At 36.1% G+C, this 18532-nt stretch overlaps 2 protein-coding genes and 1 pseudogene across 2 annotated transcripts in view; 2 read left to right on the forward strand and 1 right to left on the reverse strand.

The window, feature by feature from the left end:
- Positions 1 to 18532, forward strand: part of GLCE (glucuronic acid epimerase) — a 106222-nt gene that overhangs the window by 55396 nt on the left and 32294 nt on the right. The gene's annotated exons all lie outside the window — the stretch shown is intronic.
- LOC150016717 (glyceraldehyde-3-phosphate dehydrogenase-like) lies at positions 720 to 1932 on the reverse strand (annotated as a pseudogene).
- LOC150016718 (uncharacterized) lies at positions 7448 to 9211 on the forward strand. Its single transcript, XM_090270834.1, has one exon. The coding sequence runs from the start codon at positions 7867 to 7869 to the stop codon at positions 8533 to 8535; it is 669 nt and encodes a 222-aa protein (XP_090126960.1). The 5' UTR covers positions 7448 to 7866; the 3' UTR covers positions 8536 to 9211.

Consider the following 18532-nt stretch of genomic DNA (forward strand, 5'->3'; position numbering starts at 1 on the left):
CGAGGCATGTGCCCTGACTGGGAATCAAACTAGCAACCTTTCCCTTTGTGTAACAATGCCCAACCAACTGACCCAGACTGGTCAGGGCTGAATCTTTGTTTTCTTACCTAAAAGTATACTCTTATCTACTATACTACACTGCTTATCCTAAGATTTTAAAAGTAATGAAAATCATTAGAAAATCTCTAAACTTTTAAACCCCTAGGAGGGAAAGTAATAATTAGATAAGACTGAGGTTATCTCAACCTCATGTAGTATTTTCTTCACCTTTAAGGGGTGTCACTTTTGGAAAACCTATTTTATACATGTTATATGAGGGAACAGCCAGCATAGTACTCATTAATACTAATTATATGAGTCTCCAATTGATGTCTTAGAAAGGATTCTTTAATGATATTAGTGATAACTGGTAGGTTTCTTGAAAATAAAAGTCATCTATTTTCAGAACTCATACATGTCTACGTTCCTGTTAGCAGTCAACATATCCAAAAAATTTAGCACATTTGCAGTAATTTTTTGGGGTGGGTGGGGGGAGTACAGTGAAATTTATTGATGGTGCATCACAGGGTAGGGCTCCCTAAACTCTTCTTCTTCAGGGGGTCTGGGATGGAAACTGGAGGTCAGGAGATTCTCAGTGTGTTGGGGGACTGATCTGGGACAAGGACTCCCCAGCTGCTGAGGGCCTCTCTTCCTCTTGCTGAGGCTGGTCCAGGCAGCTCTTATTCCTTAGAGGTCATGTGAACCATAAGGTCCACTCCCTGGCTGCTGTAGCCAAATTCATTGTCATACCAGGAAATGAGCTTGCCATAGTGGTCATTGAGGGCTATGCCAGCCTCAGCGTCGAAGGTGGAGGAATAAGTGTCACTGTTAAAAGTTGCAGGAGACAACCTGGTCCTCATTATAGACCAAAATGTCCTTGAGGGGGCCCTCTGATGCCTACTTCATTACTCTCTCTTTTTTTTTTAAGTCCTCACCTGAGGACATATCCAGTGATTTTAGAGAGAGGAAGAAAGAGAGAGAAACATTGATCAATTGTCTCCCATAGGTGCCCTGACTAGGAGCTGAACCTGTTACCTAGGTATGTGCCCTGACCAGGAATTGAACCCACAACCTTTTTGTGTATGGGATGATGCTCCAACTAACTTAACCACCGGCCAGGGATTCACTACTTTCTTGATGTCATTGTATTTGGCAGCTTTGTCCGGTGGCAGGTCAGGTCGATAACTGACACATTGGGGGTGGGGACATGGAAAGCCATGCCAGAGAACTTCCCATTCAACTCAGGGATGACCTTGCCCACAGCCTTGGCAGCACAAATAGAGGCAGGGATGATGTTCTGGGCAGCCCCTCAGCCGTCACGCCACAGCTTCCCAGAGGGGCCATCTATGGTCTTCTGGGTGGCAGTGATGGCATGGACTGTGGGCATCAGTCCCTCCACCATGCCAAAGTTGTCATGGAGGAACTTGGACAGGGAGGCTGAGCAGTTGGTGGTGCAGGAGGCATTGCTGACAATCTTGAGGGAGTTGTCATACTTGGCATGGTTCACACCCATCACAAACATGGGGGCATCCACAGAAGGGGCAGAGATGATGACCCTCTTGGCTCCCCCCTTTAGGGGAGCCCCAACCTTCTCCAAGGTAGTGAAGACACCAGTGCACTCCACAACATATTCAGCAGCAGCCTCACCCCATTTGATGTTGGCGGGACTTCACTCCTGGAAGATGGAGATGGATTTTCTGTTGATGAAATGCTTCCCGTTCTCAGCCTTGGCTCACCCTTTGAACTTGCCGTGATTAGAGTCATACTAGAATATGTAGACCATGTAGTTGAGGACAATGAAGGGATCATTGATGGCCACAATATTCACTTTGCCATAGTTAAAGCAGCCCTGATGCCCAGGTGCCCAAAACAGCTAAATCCATTCATTCCAACCTTCACCATCATGTCTCAGGGTTGAGGCTGGCACTGCGCAGGAAGATACAGCTGTCTGTCCAACAGAAGGAGCAGAGAGCCTTTGCAGTAACTTTTTAATAGTCTAATTAAACTCTAGGAATGATACGTGATGTAACATTTGCAAAACAAACTCTTGTATAACTGCAAATAATGCTTTCAATTGTTTTGTCAATAAACTCATTTTATGGTAGATCAATAGATTCCATTTGCACAGTGATTAGACCTTCTTTATCTTAATGGTATTTTATTCTGTAGTAACGTTATGCTGTCAAAATTAACGATTACATGTAGAATTGTTGGTTGTAAGAGTTTTTTCTTAACGTTTTCGTTCCATTTGTAATCTTATTGTACACTTAATTTATCTATAGGCCTGTTACTAGTTATTTAGTATTTATTTCTAGCATACTAAAATTCTCAAATGACTAAATATAAAAAGTATTTCAAATGTGATAAAATTTTATGGGAAATTGTTTCAGTATATATAAGCAGTCAAACTATAGACTTTTTGTTTAAAAGTGCTAAATGTCAGTTGGCATTTGATAAGGAAAAAGTCCAGAATTCAGAATTTTTTAAAAATAATTTATTTATTTATTTGCTTGTTTATTTATTTATTTTTAGAGAGAGGGCAAAGGAGAAAGAGAGGGAGAGAAACACCACTGTGTAGTTGCCTCTCACTTGCGCCCCTAACTGGGGACCTGACGTGCAACCTAGTCATGTGCCCTGCCTGGGAATCGAACCAGCAACACTTGGCTTACAGGCCGACACTCAATCCACTGAGTCACAGCAGCCAGGGCTCAGAATTCAGAATTTTAAAGCATTACCTGAGTCTATTTATTTACTTTATTATTTATTTATTTTGGTGCAAGTAAATCAATAAAGGAAATAAGTTGAAATAGAAAGCACAGCCTTAGAAATTAGTACAGTTGAGGTCTAATGTTAGTGCAGCCAATACTAGTTGTGTGACTTCAGACAAGTCATTCAACTTCTCTAGATTTTAACTTTTTGTCTATAAATAAAGTAATTGGACGATGGTTTCCAAGATTATTCCCAGTTCTATGATTCTTATGCCAAAAGTTACATCAGTACTAAACCTGACATAGAAGACACAGTTGTTCTACTTTTCTTTTCTGGTTCTTAACCAATAAATAGGGACTTTTGTGAGTTTTTTGTTTGTGCTTGTTTTTAGAATTGGCAGCTCAACGCAACTGTGCTGGTGAATTTAAGTGCTTATAGTACTATATATACCTGCACTAATACAGTACATGTAAAAAAGTATGATTCTTGCCATTAGGAATAAAAGACTAAAACATTAGTCAAATATTTTTAAAGCTTTCCCCCCAGGTAGGGAAGGGTTAGATTATTTGGTTCTCTCTAGGCTTGGCATAATACAGAGTCAGGCCTTAGATCTGGAAATGCCTGCAATACATTAGGCATTCTTGCATCAGCCCTGATGGAATTCCCTGTTGTTATAGATAAAATATATGTTCTTTTCCACAAGATCAGCATTAATTATGTATGGCTGTAGTACTAAATAATTTGTTAATAATGATTATAAGGTTCTGAGGGGCAGTTCTTTTACCTCTTGTTTTTATATCCCAGTGTCAACCTAGTAGATTTTCAATAAACACTTGTCTATTGGGTCATCATGTATAAGGAATAATATTGTTTTGTAGAGTAGTAAAGGTTTTGAAATTTGGGTAAATATTAGGTTGAAAGTATGTACAACTTCCTGTGAAATATGTTTAAATGTAAAAAAAATTTTTTTCTGAATTTGCAACCTATAGGCTGTATTATCAGTAAGACACCCAGTTCCAGTTTCTTTTGAGATAACAACACTATTTAATTGCTTCATGTTTTATTCCTATATTGTGTCATCCCAAACTGCTTGTTTAACTTTTTCAGTCCTGAGTGTACTTTTGCCATCTTTAGCTATTCTCAGACACAGACTTTAGATGGGAAATGCTTGAGAGTTCACACCCTTCCATGTTACTCATGTATGACCACTACAGGTTTTCAATCTGTGTCTTTTGTTTGTTTGTTTGTTTGTTTGATGTGGGACAAAACACTCAGCAAAGGTCCTTCCTGGCATCAGGGGACAAAAGGCCACGAATCTGGAAAAACCTGACTCATAATAGTGATGTTTTCAGAAAACAATCTTGATCAAAAGGAGAAACTATGCAGATTAATAAACAAAACCTCATTTGGAGATGGGAGGGTCTGTGTGGCATCTCTCATGTACTGCCATTTATTTTCAATTGCCCCAAACAGAAATAGACATACTTTCCATCTCCAGTAGGAAGTTTTTATTTATTTATATTTTGTTTTGTTTTTGTTTTTTAAGTATATTTTATTGATTATGTTGTTACAGTAGTTTCAATTTTTCCCCCCTTTGCTCCACTCTGCCCAATACCCCCTTCCCTCCAGTCCATGTCCGTGGGTTGTGCATATACGTTCTTTGGCTTCACCTTTTCCTATATTATTCTTAACTTCCTCCTGTCTATATTGTATTTACCAATTATGCTTCTTAATCCCTGTGCCATTTCCCCATTTCTCCCCATTCCCCCTCCCAGCTGATAACCCTTCAAATGATCCCCATACCTATGATTCTGTTCCTATTCTGGTTTGCTTAGTTGGATTTTGTTCTTGTTTTTTAGGTTCAGTTGTTGATGATAGTTGTAAGTTTGTTGTCATTTTAATGTTCATAATTTTGATTTTCTTTTTCTTAAGTAAGTCCCTTTGACATTTCATATAATAATGGCTTGGTGATGATGAACTCCTTTAACTTTACCTTGTCTGGGAAGCACTTTCTCTGCCCTTCCATACTAAACGATAGCTTTGATGGATAGGGTAGTCTTGATTGTATGTCCTTGCTCTTCAGCGCCTTGAATACTTCTCGCCAGTCACTTCTTGCCTGCAGAGTTTCTTTTGAGAAATTAGGTGTCTGATGGCCCCCCTTTGTAGGTAACTATCTGCTTTTCTCTTGCTGCTTTTAAGATTTTTTCTTTATCTTTAACCTTTGGCATTTTGATTATGATGTGTCTTGGTTTGGTTCTTTTTGGGTCTAACTTGTTTGGAACTCTCTGTGCTTCCTGGCTTTGTATGTCTATTTCCTTCGCCAAATATGGGGAGTTTTTCCTCATTATTTTCTCACATAAGTTTTCAATTTCTTGCTCTTCCTCTTCTTCTGGCACTCCTATGGTTCGGATGTTGATATGTTTAAAGTTGTCCCAGAGGTTCCTAAGCCTCTTCTCATTTTTCTCAATTCTTATTTCCTCATTCTATACTGGTTGACTGTTGTTTTCCTCCTTATGTTCCAAATCATTGATTTGAACCCCAGCTTCCTTCCCTTCACCATTGGCTTTGTGTGGATTTTCCTTTGTTTCATTTAGCATAGCGTTCTTGTCTTCCCTTATGCATTTGCTGTACTGAAGTATATCTGTCAAGCCTGTGAGCATCTTTATCACCAGTGTTTTGAGCTCTTCATCTGTTAGGTTGCCTATCTTCCTGTCCCTTAGTTCTCCCACTGGAACCTTGATTTGTTCCCCCTTTTAGGCCCTACTTCTCTGTCTCCTCATCTTGACAGGCTCCTGTGTTTGTTTGCCTCTGTGTCTTAGGTAGAACTGTCACTCCTCTTACGTTGTAAGGGACGGAGCCTTAGGTATTTATCAGTACAGGGTGATCCATTTTACTATGCTGTGGCGCTGTATGTGAGGAAGGGGAAAGTATATACAACTTCCTGTGAAATACTTTTAAATTAAAAATTTTTAACTTTGGCTTATATTTTTAATCATTAAAGATTCACTTTTTAAAAAATGTGGTAGTGGTAGTGGTATTTACTGACATTTATTAAGTACTTTCTACATGCCTAGCATTGATCTAAACAACTTACATACTTAACTCATTTACTCCTACCCTATTCTTGAAACCCATAGGTTTATGAGGAAACTGAGGTGTAAACAAGTTAAATAAATGTCTTAAAGACACAGAGTTAATAAGTGATAGAGCCAGGATTCAAACCCAGAAGGAACAGTTAGAGGCCTACATTCTTAACTACTATTCTGTATAGCTTCCTAAAGTTATATGTGTGAAGGTTCATATTTTTGTTGACTGAGGCTCTAAATTCATCAAACTCACTTGCTAAGTGTGTGCATGCACGCACACACCTATTTCAATTCTTATTAGATGTAGTGATTAGACTGTCTTATGATCCTAGAATTTTCTGTTGCTAAACTGCATGTCTTTAGATGAGTTGAAAAGGATTAGGTCTTTGACACAGATATCACTTTTGTTCCAAATTATTAACAATTTAGAACTATTTTATAATTAATAAACGTGATTTTGGCAAAGTTCCAAACACTGCTGGATACTCTATTAAAGATGAGTAGACAATGCAAATGATATATTGTTATAAAGATTTCACAAACTTCCTGGTCTATATAAACCCTGCCTGTCTCACAAATGTACAAATGCAGAAGATAGGAAAGTCTGAGGCAATAATGTAGCCAGTTATTCACTTTTTAAATGTAGCATTTTTACTTTGTCCATAAGTGTTTATTGCAAAATAGCATAGGAATACTGAATGGAGTCTTCAGAGTAATCCTGAATGGCTCAGCAGAAAAGTTCATACTAAAATGAATACCAACCTCTTAGTGAAAATCAAAACATGGCTGCATGGAAACATTATAAGGACTTCATGTGAATTCATATTGTTTCTAATCTGTAAATCAGGGCTTTTAATATAGATTTTATGTCTTCAGCCAGAATAAGCCTGCTAAGTAGTATAATCTTGAGTAGATGTCAGTAGAAACACACACACAAAATTATCGCCTAATTAAATCAATAGTGAGTTAAATCAATGGTGATTAATTGTTTAAATGTAATTTGAATTTGAGGCAGTGGATCATGTGTGAACAAGAAATAAATTTGTTTGCTAAGTCACTAAGAGTGTGGGGAATATTTGTTACTGCCCCAGGCTTTGATTATCCTGACTAGACTAATTTGTATGTTTTACAGTAAGGGTATTCAATTAATCATTAGAGATGACCCCTATTTATATAAAAGGATACTTTGGAGAGATAACATTGGTATTAGTGAAGCCCTATAACAACCTTGGTCACTAGTCTTGAATATTATCTTCTCATTATACAGATTATATTAGAGTAGGTATGTCAGAGGAAGCTTTTAAAAACACAGCATTCAGGAGAGTGAACTGTTAGATAACTAAGAGGAGTCATCAGATAATTTTTTTACATAACAGTAAAAAAAGGGGGATAATCTTTTCTGAGCAAAGATTTGGCCCAGACATAAGCCTTGCAAGAAACATTCTTCTACAAAAAATGTAGAAGATGGAAAATAAAAGTTAAAGCCAAAATTAATGAAGTGAAAAACAGAGACACTCAACGAAATCAGTACATTTAATAAAAATAATAAACCTCCAGGAGGATGGGTGAAATAAAAAAGGAAAAGACAGATTGAACTCGAGGTGGAAGAGGCGAGTCCAGTCTCAAAATGGAGGGCCATGATCCAAAGGAACCAGAGCAGTTGAGAAAACTGTTTATTGGTGGTTTGAGCTTTGAAACTACAGATGATAGTTTAAGAGAACATTTTGAGAAATGGGGCACACTCACAGATTGTGTGGTGATGAGAGACCCCCAAACAAAACGTTCCCGGGGCTTTGGTTTTGTGACTTACTCTTGTGTTGAAGAGGAGGATGCAGCAATGTGTGCTTGACCACACAAGGTTGATGGGCGTGTAGTGGAACCAAAGAGAGCTGTTTCTAGAGAGGATTCTGTAAAGCCTGGTGCCCATCTAACAGTGAAGAAAATTTTTGTTGGTGGTATTAAAGAAGATACAGAAGAATATAATTTGAGAGACTACTTTGAAAAATTTGGCAAGATTGAAACCATAGAAGTTATGGAAGATAGGCAGAGTGGGAAAAAAAGAGGATTTGCTTTTGTAACTTTTGATGATCATGATACAGTTGATAAAATTGTCGTTCAGAAATACCACACTATTAATGGGCATAATTGTGAAGTGAAAAAGGCTCTTTCTAAACAAGAAATGCAGTCTGCTGGATCGCAAAGAGGCCGTGGGGGTGGATCTGGCAGCTTTATGGGTCGTGGAGGAAACTTTGGAGGTGGTGGTGGTAACTTTGGCCGTGGTGGAAACTTTGGTGGAAGAGGAGGCTATGGTGGAGGTGGTAGCAGAGGTAGTTATGGAGGAGGTGATGGTGGATATAATGGATTTGGAGGTGATGGTGGTAACTATGGCGGTGGTCCTGGTTATAGTAGTAGAGGAGGCTATGGTGGTGGTGGACCAGGATACGGAAACCAAGGTGGTGGATATGGCGGTGGTGGTGGAGGAGGAGGATATGATGGTTACAATGAAGGGGGAAATTTTGGTGGTAACTATGGTGGTGGTGGGAACTATAATGATTTTGGAAATTACAGTGGACAACAGCAATCAAATTATGGACCCATGAAAGGTGGGGGCAGTTTTGGTGGAAGAAGCTCGGGCAGCCCATATGGTGGTGGTTATGGATCTGGTGGTGGAAGTGGTGGATATGGTAGCAGAAGGTTCTAAAAACTCAGCAGAAAAGGGCTACAGTTCTTAGCAGGAGAGAGAGCGAGGAGTTGTCAGGAAAGCTGCAGGTTACTTTGAGACAGTCGTCCCAAATGCATTAGAGGAACTGTAAAAATCTGCCACAGAAGGAACGATGATCCATAGTCAGAAAAGTTACTGCAGCTTAAACAGGAAACCCTTCTTGTTCAGGACTGTCATAGCCACAGTTTGCAAAAAGTGCAGCTATTGATTAATGCAATGTAGTGTCAATTAGATGTACATTCCTGAGGTCTTTTATCTGTTGTAGCTTTGTCTTTTTCTTTTTCTTTTCATTACATCAGGTATATTGCCCTGTAAATTGTGGTAGTGGTACCAGGAATAAAAAATTAAGGAATTTTTAACTTTTCAATATTTGTGTAGTTCAGTTTTTCTACATTTTAGTACAGAAAATTTAACAAAATGCAGTTTTGAAGGTGTTTCCTTGTGAGTTAACAAGTAAAGAAGATCATTGTTAATCACTTTTGTATGAATTTTGCTAAAGTTAACTGTAAAGAAACACCTGCTGACTTGCAGTTTAAGGGGAATCTATTCTCCCCGTTTCCAAACCATAAAATGAATGGGCTCTAACATGTGGAGAGAATAGATACTTGTATGTTTGCATTGTGTTTTAGATAAATAGAATTGGGTATTTAAATTAGCATATTTGTGACTTTAATAGAATTAAGATATACCTTCAAATGAAAAAAATCTCAAAATTCAAAAAAAAAAAAAAGGAAAAGACATAAATTTTCAATTTCAGGAATGAAAAAAGGATATCTTAGATATACAGACATTTTTTAAAAGATAAGAGGATTTTTAAATTTACGTCAATAGATTTGGAAATTTTGACAAATTTGAATGTAAAAAATCTGAATAGTTCCATATTTAACTAATGAAATTGAGTCTATAGTTTGGAACTTTTCCGTGAAGAAGTTTCCAGGCCCAGATGGCTTCACTAATAAATTCTTCCAAGAATTTTCAAAAGAAATAATATCAATATTACTAAAACTCTTTCAGACAACAAAAGGAAATTATTTCCCAACCTGTTTTGAGATTTGCATAACCTTAACATCAACACCTGGTAAGGACATTATAAGAGGAAAATTTCAAGTCCATTTCACTTGTGAATATAGATGAATAGATTCCAAAAATATTAGTAAATCAAATCTAGATAGACAGATATAGGTAGATGTCATGAGCAAGTTGCCTTTATTATAGGAGCACAAGTTTGGCTTAACATTCAGAACTCAGTCATTGTAACTGACCAAATTAACAGAAAAAGAGAGAATAACATTATCTTAATAGATTTTTATCAACTAGAAGTATAGGATTTTAAAATTATAGGTCATCAGTCACTCTGGCCACATATCAGGTGCTCACTAGGCACATGATATGGCTAGTGGCTACCATATATTACAAATGTAGAACATATCTATTATCACAGAAAGTTCTTTTGGACAGCAGTAAGGAAGGAAGCATAATGATTAGGAAGAGAGAAATAAAACTGCAATTATTTACAGATAACATGATTGTTAAAAAGAATTTTTTTTAAAAATCTACAAACAATAGAATTGAAAAGTGAATTTAGCAATGTTGCCAGGTACATAATTGATATACATAAATCAATTTTAGGCTTGTATACCACCAGCAACAAACAAAAAATGAAATTTAAAAAGTGATATCAGTATATCAAAAATATGAAATACCCAAAATTGCTCTAAGAAAAGACCTCTATACTGAACTTTAAATTTTTTTTTAAATTTATTTTTAGAGAGAGGGGAAGAGAGGGAGAAAGAGAGAAAGAGAAACATCGATGTGCCAGAGAAACATCTTGCTCATCCCCAACCCAGGCATGTGCCATGAATGGGAATCAAACCAGCAACTTTTTGGTTTGCAAAGTTCTGCAGGACAATGTGCAACCCACTGAGTCACACCAGTCAGGGCAATACTGAACATTTTAAGAAATTACTGAAAGAAACTAGAAGAGATATAAAGAGAGGAATATGTTAGTTCATGGATTGAAAGACTTAGTGTTATAAAGATGTTCTTTCTCTTCATATAAATTCAGTGCAATCTCAAACAAAAGATTTGTTTGTTCTTTGAAATTGACAGGCTGATTTCTTAAATTATTATGGAAATCAAAGGGCCAACAATAGCTAAGATAGTCTTGAAGAATAATAAAACAAGTGGATTTATACTACAAGATATCAAAACTTACTATAAAGCTGTAGTAATAAAGACAGCATAGTTCTGGTACAAGAAAAGACAAAGCATGGAAACAAAATAGAGCCAACAGATGCACACATACATAATTACCTGATCTATAGTGAAGATAACATTGTAGTGCAGAGAAGAAAGGATATTCTTTTCAATAAATTGTGTTAGGTCAATTAGATATCCATGTGAAAAGAAAAGATGAATCTTGATCTCAACCTCAAACCATATAAACACATTAATTATAGGTGAATTATAGATATGAAAAGTAAAATAAAGCTTCTAGAAGTAAACAGTATCTTCATGACCCTGAGGTAGGAAAAGATCCTTAAACAGAATACATAAAACATTAACAATAAAAGAAAAAATTATAACTTGGACTACATTGAAATTAAGAAATGCCATTCATTAACAGACACCATTAAGAATGAAAAGGCAAGCCACAGAGTGAGGAAAAGATATTTGCAATTTGCATTACATTTACCTGACAAAGAACTCAGCCAGAATATTTTAAAAATTCCTATTCAGCAATAAGGAAGACAGACAACCCAATGGAAAAATGGGCAGTACACTTAAATGGTCACTTCCCAGAAGATATTTAAAAAGCAAATACATATTAAAAGATCCTCAGTCTTATTAGTAATCTGCAAAGTACAGGTTAAACCCATAATGAGATACCACATGATCTTAAAATTCTAGTCTTCGGTGTACAGAGGTAGGCAAAAGGAGGTTTACAATTGTTCCTATGGAAAAAGACATACAGGTTATGATTATTATAAATAGCTTTATTAATTCAAAAGAATGCCACAATGGCACAGTGAATCTATTTTTGCTTCCCCATATATCCAACAGAAATGCAAACATTTGTTTACTAAAACACATGTGTAAGAGTGTTCACAGAGCAATATTCACTGAGCCAAAAACTGAAAACAATCCAAAGTGTTCAACAATAGCAAATTGGATAACTAAGTAGTTATGTATTTATATATACTATGTAATGCCATGCAGCAATGAGAATAAATGAACTGTTTCAGTACTTAACCACATAGATGAATCTCAGGAAGATATTGTTCATGGAAAAAGCCAGTCATAAAAAAACACCCAATTGTATGATTTCAGTTATATGAAGTTTAAGAACAGGCAAAACCAATTTATTGTAATAAAGTCAGGAGAGTTGGTCCTTTGTAGGAAGGGTTTTGACAGAGAAATAACATGAATGTATCTTGTGTGGCTGGTTAAGGAAGTTCTGTTCTACTGATAGTTTGCTAGAAGCATTTAATAAAATCGGGGGGGGGAATAAATTTTATCAAAAGCTTCTATTAGATAAAACCTATTGAGATAGTGTATGTGATTTTTCTCTCTTTTTGTGTTACTTTGAATTCTGAATGTGAAACCAACCTTGTGTTCTTATAGTATTGATCTGGGCACTGGTTACTCAGGTGTGTTCACTTTGTGAAAATTAATCAATGTATACACTATGTATATTATACTGTGATAAAAATATTTGTTTAAATTTCTTAATTTAAAAGAATTAAAAGGATAATTTGAGAGTTAGTCAAAAATTTACATGTTTGGTTTTATAGGACAAGAAGATACAAAGAAAAATTTAATTTCCACAGAAGCATATCCTCAGTCATGCTTGACTTCGAATGAGCTCAGTAAAAGAATAAAATTTTAGAGACAGTTCAGTAATTAACCCTGTGAAGTCAGTAAGGCTTTTTAAGTTGCAGCAACACAATAGCATAATAATAAAATGAAACTTATTAATGGTAAGAATTGACCCTCAACTTTACTTCTCTTTCCCTAATTGTGGATTTTCAGACTTGGATAAAAGTCAATCTAGGATAATGATCTCTGAGAGAAGAAAAATGAATGAAGTGAGCCCACTGTGTTTCTAAGCCACAGCTCAGGGAGAAGAAACGTAAATATCCCAGGAGTCTCACAGTAATGAGTCTGGGGTTCACAGATGAGAAGGAAGCCTAAATTTTGAGGGCACAATATTGGAAAGGAGAGGGCTGCACAAATGGAGAGCTCCAGAGACCTGCAGAGGGCACGTTCGAGTACGTACTTGCCTCAGTATCAATCTGTGCATACACATCAAGTAACTACTCAGCACAAGGAAAAGAACCGCTGGCAGGAGTAGGAAGAAAAGTCCTTAGAGCAGCAGTCCCCAACCGTTTTGGCACAGGGGACTGGTTTCATGGAAGACAATTTTTCCATGGACCAGGGATAGGAGGGCATGGCTTTATAGCCTGCCACCAGATGCAGCTTAATTGTCACTTGCCACTCACTGATAGGGTTTTGATATGAGTCTGCAGGCGACTGATTTATTGTGGTCTCTATGCAGTCAAACCTCTCTGCTAATGATAATCTGTATTTGCAGCCACTCCCCAGCGCTGGCATCACCACCTCAGTCAGCTTCGCCTCAGATCATCAGGTGTTAGGTTCTCATAAGGAGCATGCAGCCTAGATCCCTCGCATGCACAGTTCCAGTAGGATTTATGCTTCTATGAAAATCGAATGCCACTGCTGATCTGACAGAAGGCGGAGCTCAGGCGCTAATACCGTGATGGGGAGCTGCTGGAAATAACAGATGAAGCCTCACTAGTCCTCCTACCGCTCACCTCCTGCTGTGCAGCCCAGTCCATGGCCTGGGGGGTTGGGACCTTCTGCCTTAGAGATCACAGAGAGTAGGGAGTCCTCCCAATCAGAATGGAAAGACCTCCTAATGGAGAGGCATTGGGTAAAGTCTTAAGAAGGAAATTGCCCTAGACCACCAATTTTCAACCCTTTTCATCTCATGGCACACATAACTAATAACTAAAATTCTGTGGCACACCAAAAAGTACACATTTTGCCAATCTGACCAAAAGATAGGTACAGTTCATTTACCAAAAAAAAAAAAAAAAAAATAGTAATTACCTACCCATTTTGCTCCGAAGTGACTTTTTAAATTTTTTAAACACTTACTGGTTTTAGAGAGAGGAAGAGAGAGAAAAAAAAGAAAACAATTTGTTGTTTCACTTAATTATTAATTCATTGGTTAATTCTTATGTGTCCAGACCAAGGATCAAACCTGCAACCTTGGAGTATCAGGATGATGCTCTAACCAGCTGAGCTACCCAGCCAGGGTCCAAAGTGACTTTTTCAAAAATCAGGTGTCTGTACTTGCATATAAGGATTTCTGGTACCAAGATTTAATCGATCAGAGGCAACCTTATTATTCAACATAACCAATAAGATGCAGTTCTATTATATGGCTTATAGATTTATGGTTCTAGACAGGGCATCCACACTGGATGGCTATTGTGTTGGCTGTTGTCTTTTTTTTTTTTTTTTTTTTTTTGACAGTCTAAAGGAAAAGAGGTCAGTACACCTGACAAAATAGTCAGATGTTGCCTGTTTTAAAAATTCTTGCAGCACACCAATTGAAAATCACTGCCCTAGACTAAAATCTACTCTGGTCCCACCTGACAAAATTTACAAGTAAGCCTTGACATGATCAAACTGTTGCCAGGTAACTTAACGACACCGAGAACAAAGCTCAGAAACACTTTAAGTGATACAAAAACCCATAACATATGATCCAGCAGTCCCACATCTAGCTATTCAAAATAATTAAAATCAGGATCTTGAAGAGATATTTGCAGTTCTCTGTTCATTAAAGCATTATTCAAAAAGCCGAAGTGTGGAAGCAAAGTAAATGAATAAAGAAAATGTGGTATATACATATAATGAAAAAGAAGGAATTCTGTCATGCAACAATATGAATGAAGTTTGAGGACCTTGTACTAAGTAAAATAATGTAGTCACAAAAAGAACCAATACTGCATGATTCCACTTTTTTAAGGTATCTAAAGCAGTCAAACTCATAGATGCAGAAAGAAGAATAGTGGTTGGTAGGTGCTAGAGGGAAGGAGGAATGAGGAGTTTCTGTTCAATGGGTGTAAAGTTTCAGCTATGCAAGATGAAAAAGTTCTAGAGCTTTGCTGTATAACATTGTGCTTGCAGCTAACAGTACTGTACTGTACACTTAAAAATTTGTGGAAGGTAAACAAATTGTACAAATTTATTTGCCCACTTATTTTTATAAGTAATATTTTCTGCTTTTTAAAAAAATATGCAATATAAAAATATTTAAAATAAAAAATTTGCAATATATTTGTATAATGAAGCTTAAGAACAAAAGATAAATACATATCCATAACAAATTGGAAAAAAATGTCCAGTACCCAACAATGTAAAATTCTTAAATGTTCTGCATCCTAAAAATCACCAACATGCAAAGAAGAAGGAAAATATGACCCATCATCAGGACAAAAATCAACCAATAGAAGGAGAGAAAGAAATGTCATCTGATTGAATTAGCAGACAAGAACAGTAAGGCAGAAATTACAGATATACTCCATATGTTCAGGAGGGTAGAGGAAAACATGAATGTGCCAAGGAGAGAAATAGAAGTTGTTTTTAAAAGAGAGAGACCCCAATAGAACTTCTACCAATGAAAAATACAATATCTGAAATGGAAAATACAGCAAATAAGATGAGCAGATTAGACATTGAAAGAGAAGAAAATTAGTTAAAACCTGAAGACAGCAGTAACAACCATCTAAAAAGATAAAAGAGGAAAGTCCTTGGAAAAAAACACTTCAGTGAGTCAACAGACAATACTACGCAGTTTACATAAGATAAGCAAGTTTCACAAGAAGATGGGAAAGCAGAAAAAAATATTTTAAGAAATAGTGGTCAGAGATTTACCAAGTTTGATAAAAACTATAAACCCACAGATTATAGAATTTCACAAATCTCCAAGCAGAAGAACAAGGCAAGATAATCAAATTGTAGAAATTGTAAAAACCAAATGACAAAAATCTTGAAAATTATCTTAAAAGTAGCCAGAGGAAAAAGTATCACCTTAAATAACAGATGAACAGATATGTAAAAATTGATGTAGACTTCTTGTCAGAAACTATGCATGTCAGAGGACAGTGAAGTAACATTTTAAAAGTACTGTAAGAAGAAGAACACTCAACCTACAACTCTGTCCCTGGCAAGAAAGATCTTCCCAAAACGACGGTAAAAATAAAGACTTATTGAATTTAAAAAAAAAGAAAAAAAAAAAAAAAAAACGAGAGAATTTGTCAACAGCAAACCTGCACTACAAGAAATATTCAAAGTAGTTCTTCAGGCAAAAAGAAAATGGTATCAGATAGAAATTTGCATCCACAAAAAGAAATGAAGAGCACTGGAAACAGTAAATGTATGGGTAGATATGAACGCCATTTTTCCTTCATTTAAGATTTTTTTCTTGCCCTGGCTGGTGTGGTTCAGTGGATTGAATGCCAGGCTACAAACCAAAAGGTCACCAGTTCAATTCCCTGTCGGTGCACATGCCTGGGTTACAGACCAGATCTCTGGTTGGGGGCATGCTAGAAGCAACCAATCAATGTTTCTCTCCCCCTCTTTCTGCCTCCCTCCCCGTCTATAGAAATAAATAATAAACTCTTGTTAAAATTATTTTTTTAATGAGTTCAGTATTTAAAACAAAAGGTTTTTTTTTGAGAATTGCTTATAAGAATAAAAATATACTGTATCTATAACATAAGTAGAAGTAAAAAAATTAAAACATATAGCTAATAATTCAGTGGTGGAGATAAAATAGAATTATAAAAAATACCAGTAGATGGTAGGAGAAAAAGAAAAGAAAAGAAATATAAATAGACAAATAGAAAGATAGAGATTTAAATCCAACCATATCAATAATCATATTAAATATAAATGGCCTAAATACCCTTATTAAAAGAGATTGTTTGATTAGATATTTTTAAAAAAGAAAGACTCAATTATGTACTGTCTACAAGAAACACACTTTGAACATAAATATACAGGTTAAAAGTAAACAGATGAGAAATGATATACAATGCATCCTATATTGATATCAGAAATGTGGATTTCAGAGGAAGAAATATGAGCTAGTCCATAATGGGTAGGTATCTAATAACAGAGCTTTAAAGTAGATGAAGGAAAATTAGTAGAACTGAAAGGAGAAATAGACAAATACACAATTATAGTTGGAAACTGTATTTTAGTTTTAATGTTTTCTCCCTAATTAGTTCATTAGCCAAAAGATTAAGCCTGCCAAACCTGATTATAGAAGTAGTATTAAAGGTGAAGATTCTATATAAGTATCTACAACCAAGATCAGTTAAAATAGTAAATATTGGGGCTTACTAATTGGTAGGTGTATTAGCTTCCTATTGCTGTTGTAACAAATTACCACAAAGTTAGTCGCTTAAAACAGACAAATTCATTATCTTACAGTTTTGGAAGTCAGAAGTCCAAGATGGGTTTCACTGGCTACTCCTCCTTACAGGGAAGATGCAACTCAGTGTTTAAGATAGCAAAGCAGAATATGAAGTGGAAATTATATTCATAGGAATTTATTCAAATGTATTCCAGGAATAATTAGACCATTATATGGAAGGAGAACAAAACTGCATTACCCTAGGCATTTTGAGAGGGGGTAAATAATCCATTTACACATGATTTCTCGCTTTAAGGAATTTATTTTCTAATATAAACGCAACAGCAAGGAGGTGTAAGAAATTCATCCTTGGAGAGTTGCAAGGTTTAAATCCTAAGACTAATTGAGAGTGTTTGTGTTTGAGTGGAGGATGTGCTATTTGGGGAGAGCAGCAACCAGAAGAAATGAGGCAGAGAATATACAAATGAGAAATAATTTTCTAGTAATGTAAAGAAATAACTTATTTGACATTACTAAAGATGATAGAATATCCATATTTGGGCATTTTAGGGTGATTTCTCATTTGCCTGGAAAGGCTGAAGGAAGGTATACTGGCTTAGAATTTTATGAGTCATCTTAAGGAGGTCCTTGCAGAAAAGTATGTGTAAGTTATGCATAATTAACTTTAGAGTGCTCTAGAACCTCCCAGAGTGTCAGGTCTGAAGTACATGAAAACCGTCTATGTGAACCCCAAAAGTCTTGAAACCACCAACCTCCCTATGACCTGCTTGTGTTTAGCCTATAAATAAAGTCCTCGTTTTATTTCTGCATTCAGGCTATGTACATTTACACCAAAAAACTGCTAGAAGAATTTAATTTTCAGTCAAAGAATAAACAATAACACACTTGAATACCCTTTTCCTTCCCTACCTCAGGCAGTAGCAAGGAGGTAGAAAACAATAGTGTCATGTCTTCAAATTCAATGTATAATGTTAAACTTCTTTTTAAATTCACTTTACTTCCTAGAGATGGAGTTTTAATACTAACAAAGAAAAATGATCTCTATCCTTTATTACAAATTTGCGTCATAGAGCATAAGAGAAACTCAGTTAATAACAGAGATTCCTGTTGGATTGTTTGGAGCTCCTAGCTGCTTTGTAGCTGGCTTTTAATAGAGAAGGTAAGATTTGTGTATCATCTTAATTTATTATTCCTTAATCGATATTTTCCACAGTTCAAAGCCTAAAGCTTCTAAGATGTGAGATAATGCTTTTAAATTCTATTTTGAAGGAGCAATTTTTAAAAAACATGGAGCAGTGTGTGGGCTGTATGGTGAGGCTTGTTGCAGGAACATACATAACACACACATTTATGGAAAAAAGAATTTCCATAAATTCTTTTATGGAGAGAAACAGAAGACATAATTTTCTCTTTGCCAAATATTTATAATTAAAATCTCATCTTTGTAAATAATCCCAGTGCCAAGATCTGAGACTGTTTATGTAAATGTCGGTGAAAACT

This window comes from Furipterus horrens, unplaced genomic scaffold, assembly GCF_987537825.1.
Source record: "Furipterus horrens unplaced genomic scaffold, mFurHor1.1.pri manual_scaffold_3, whole genome shotgun sequence".
Taxonomy (NCBI): domain Eukaryota; kingdom Metazoa; phylum Chordata; class Mammalia; order Chiroptera; family Furipteridae; genus Furipterus; species Furipterus horrens.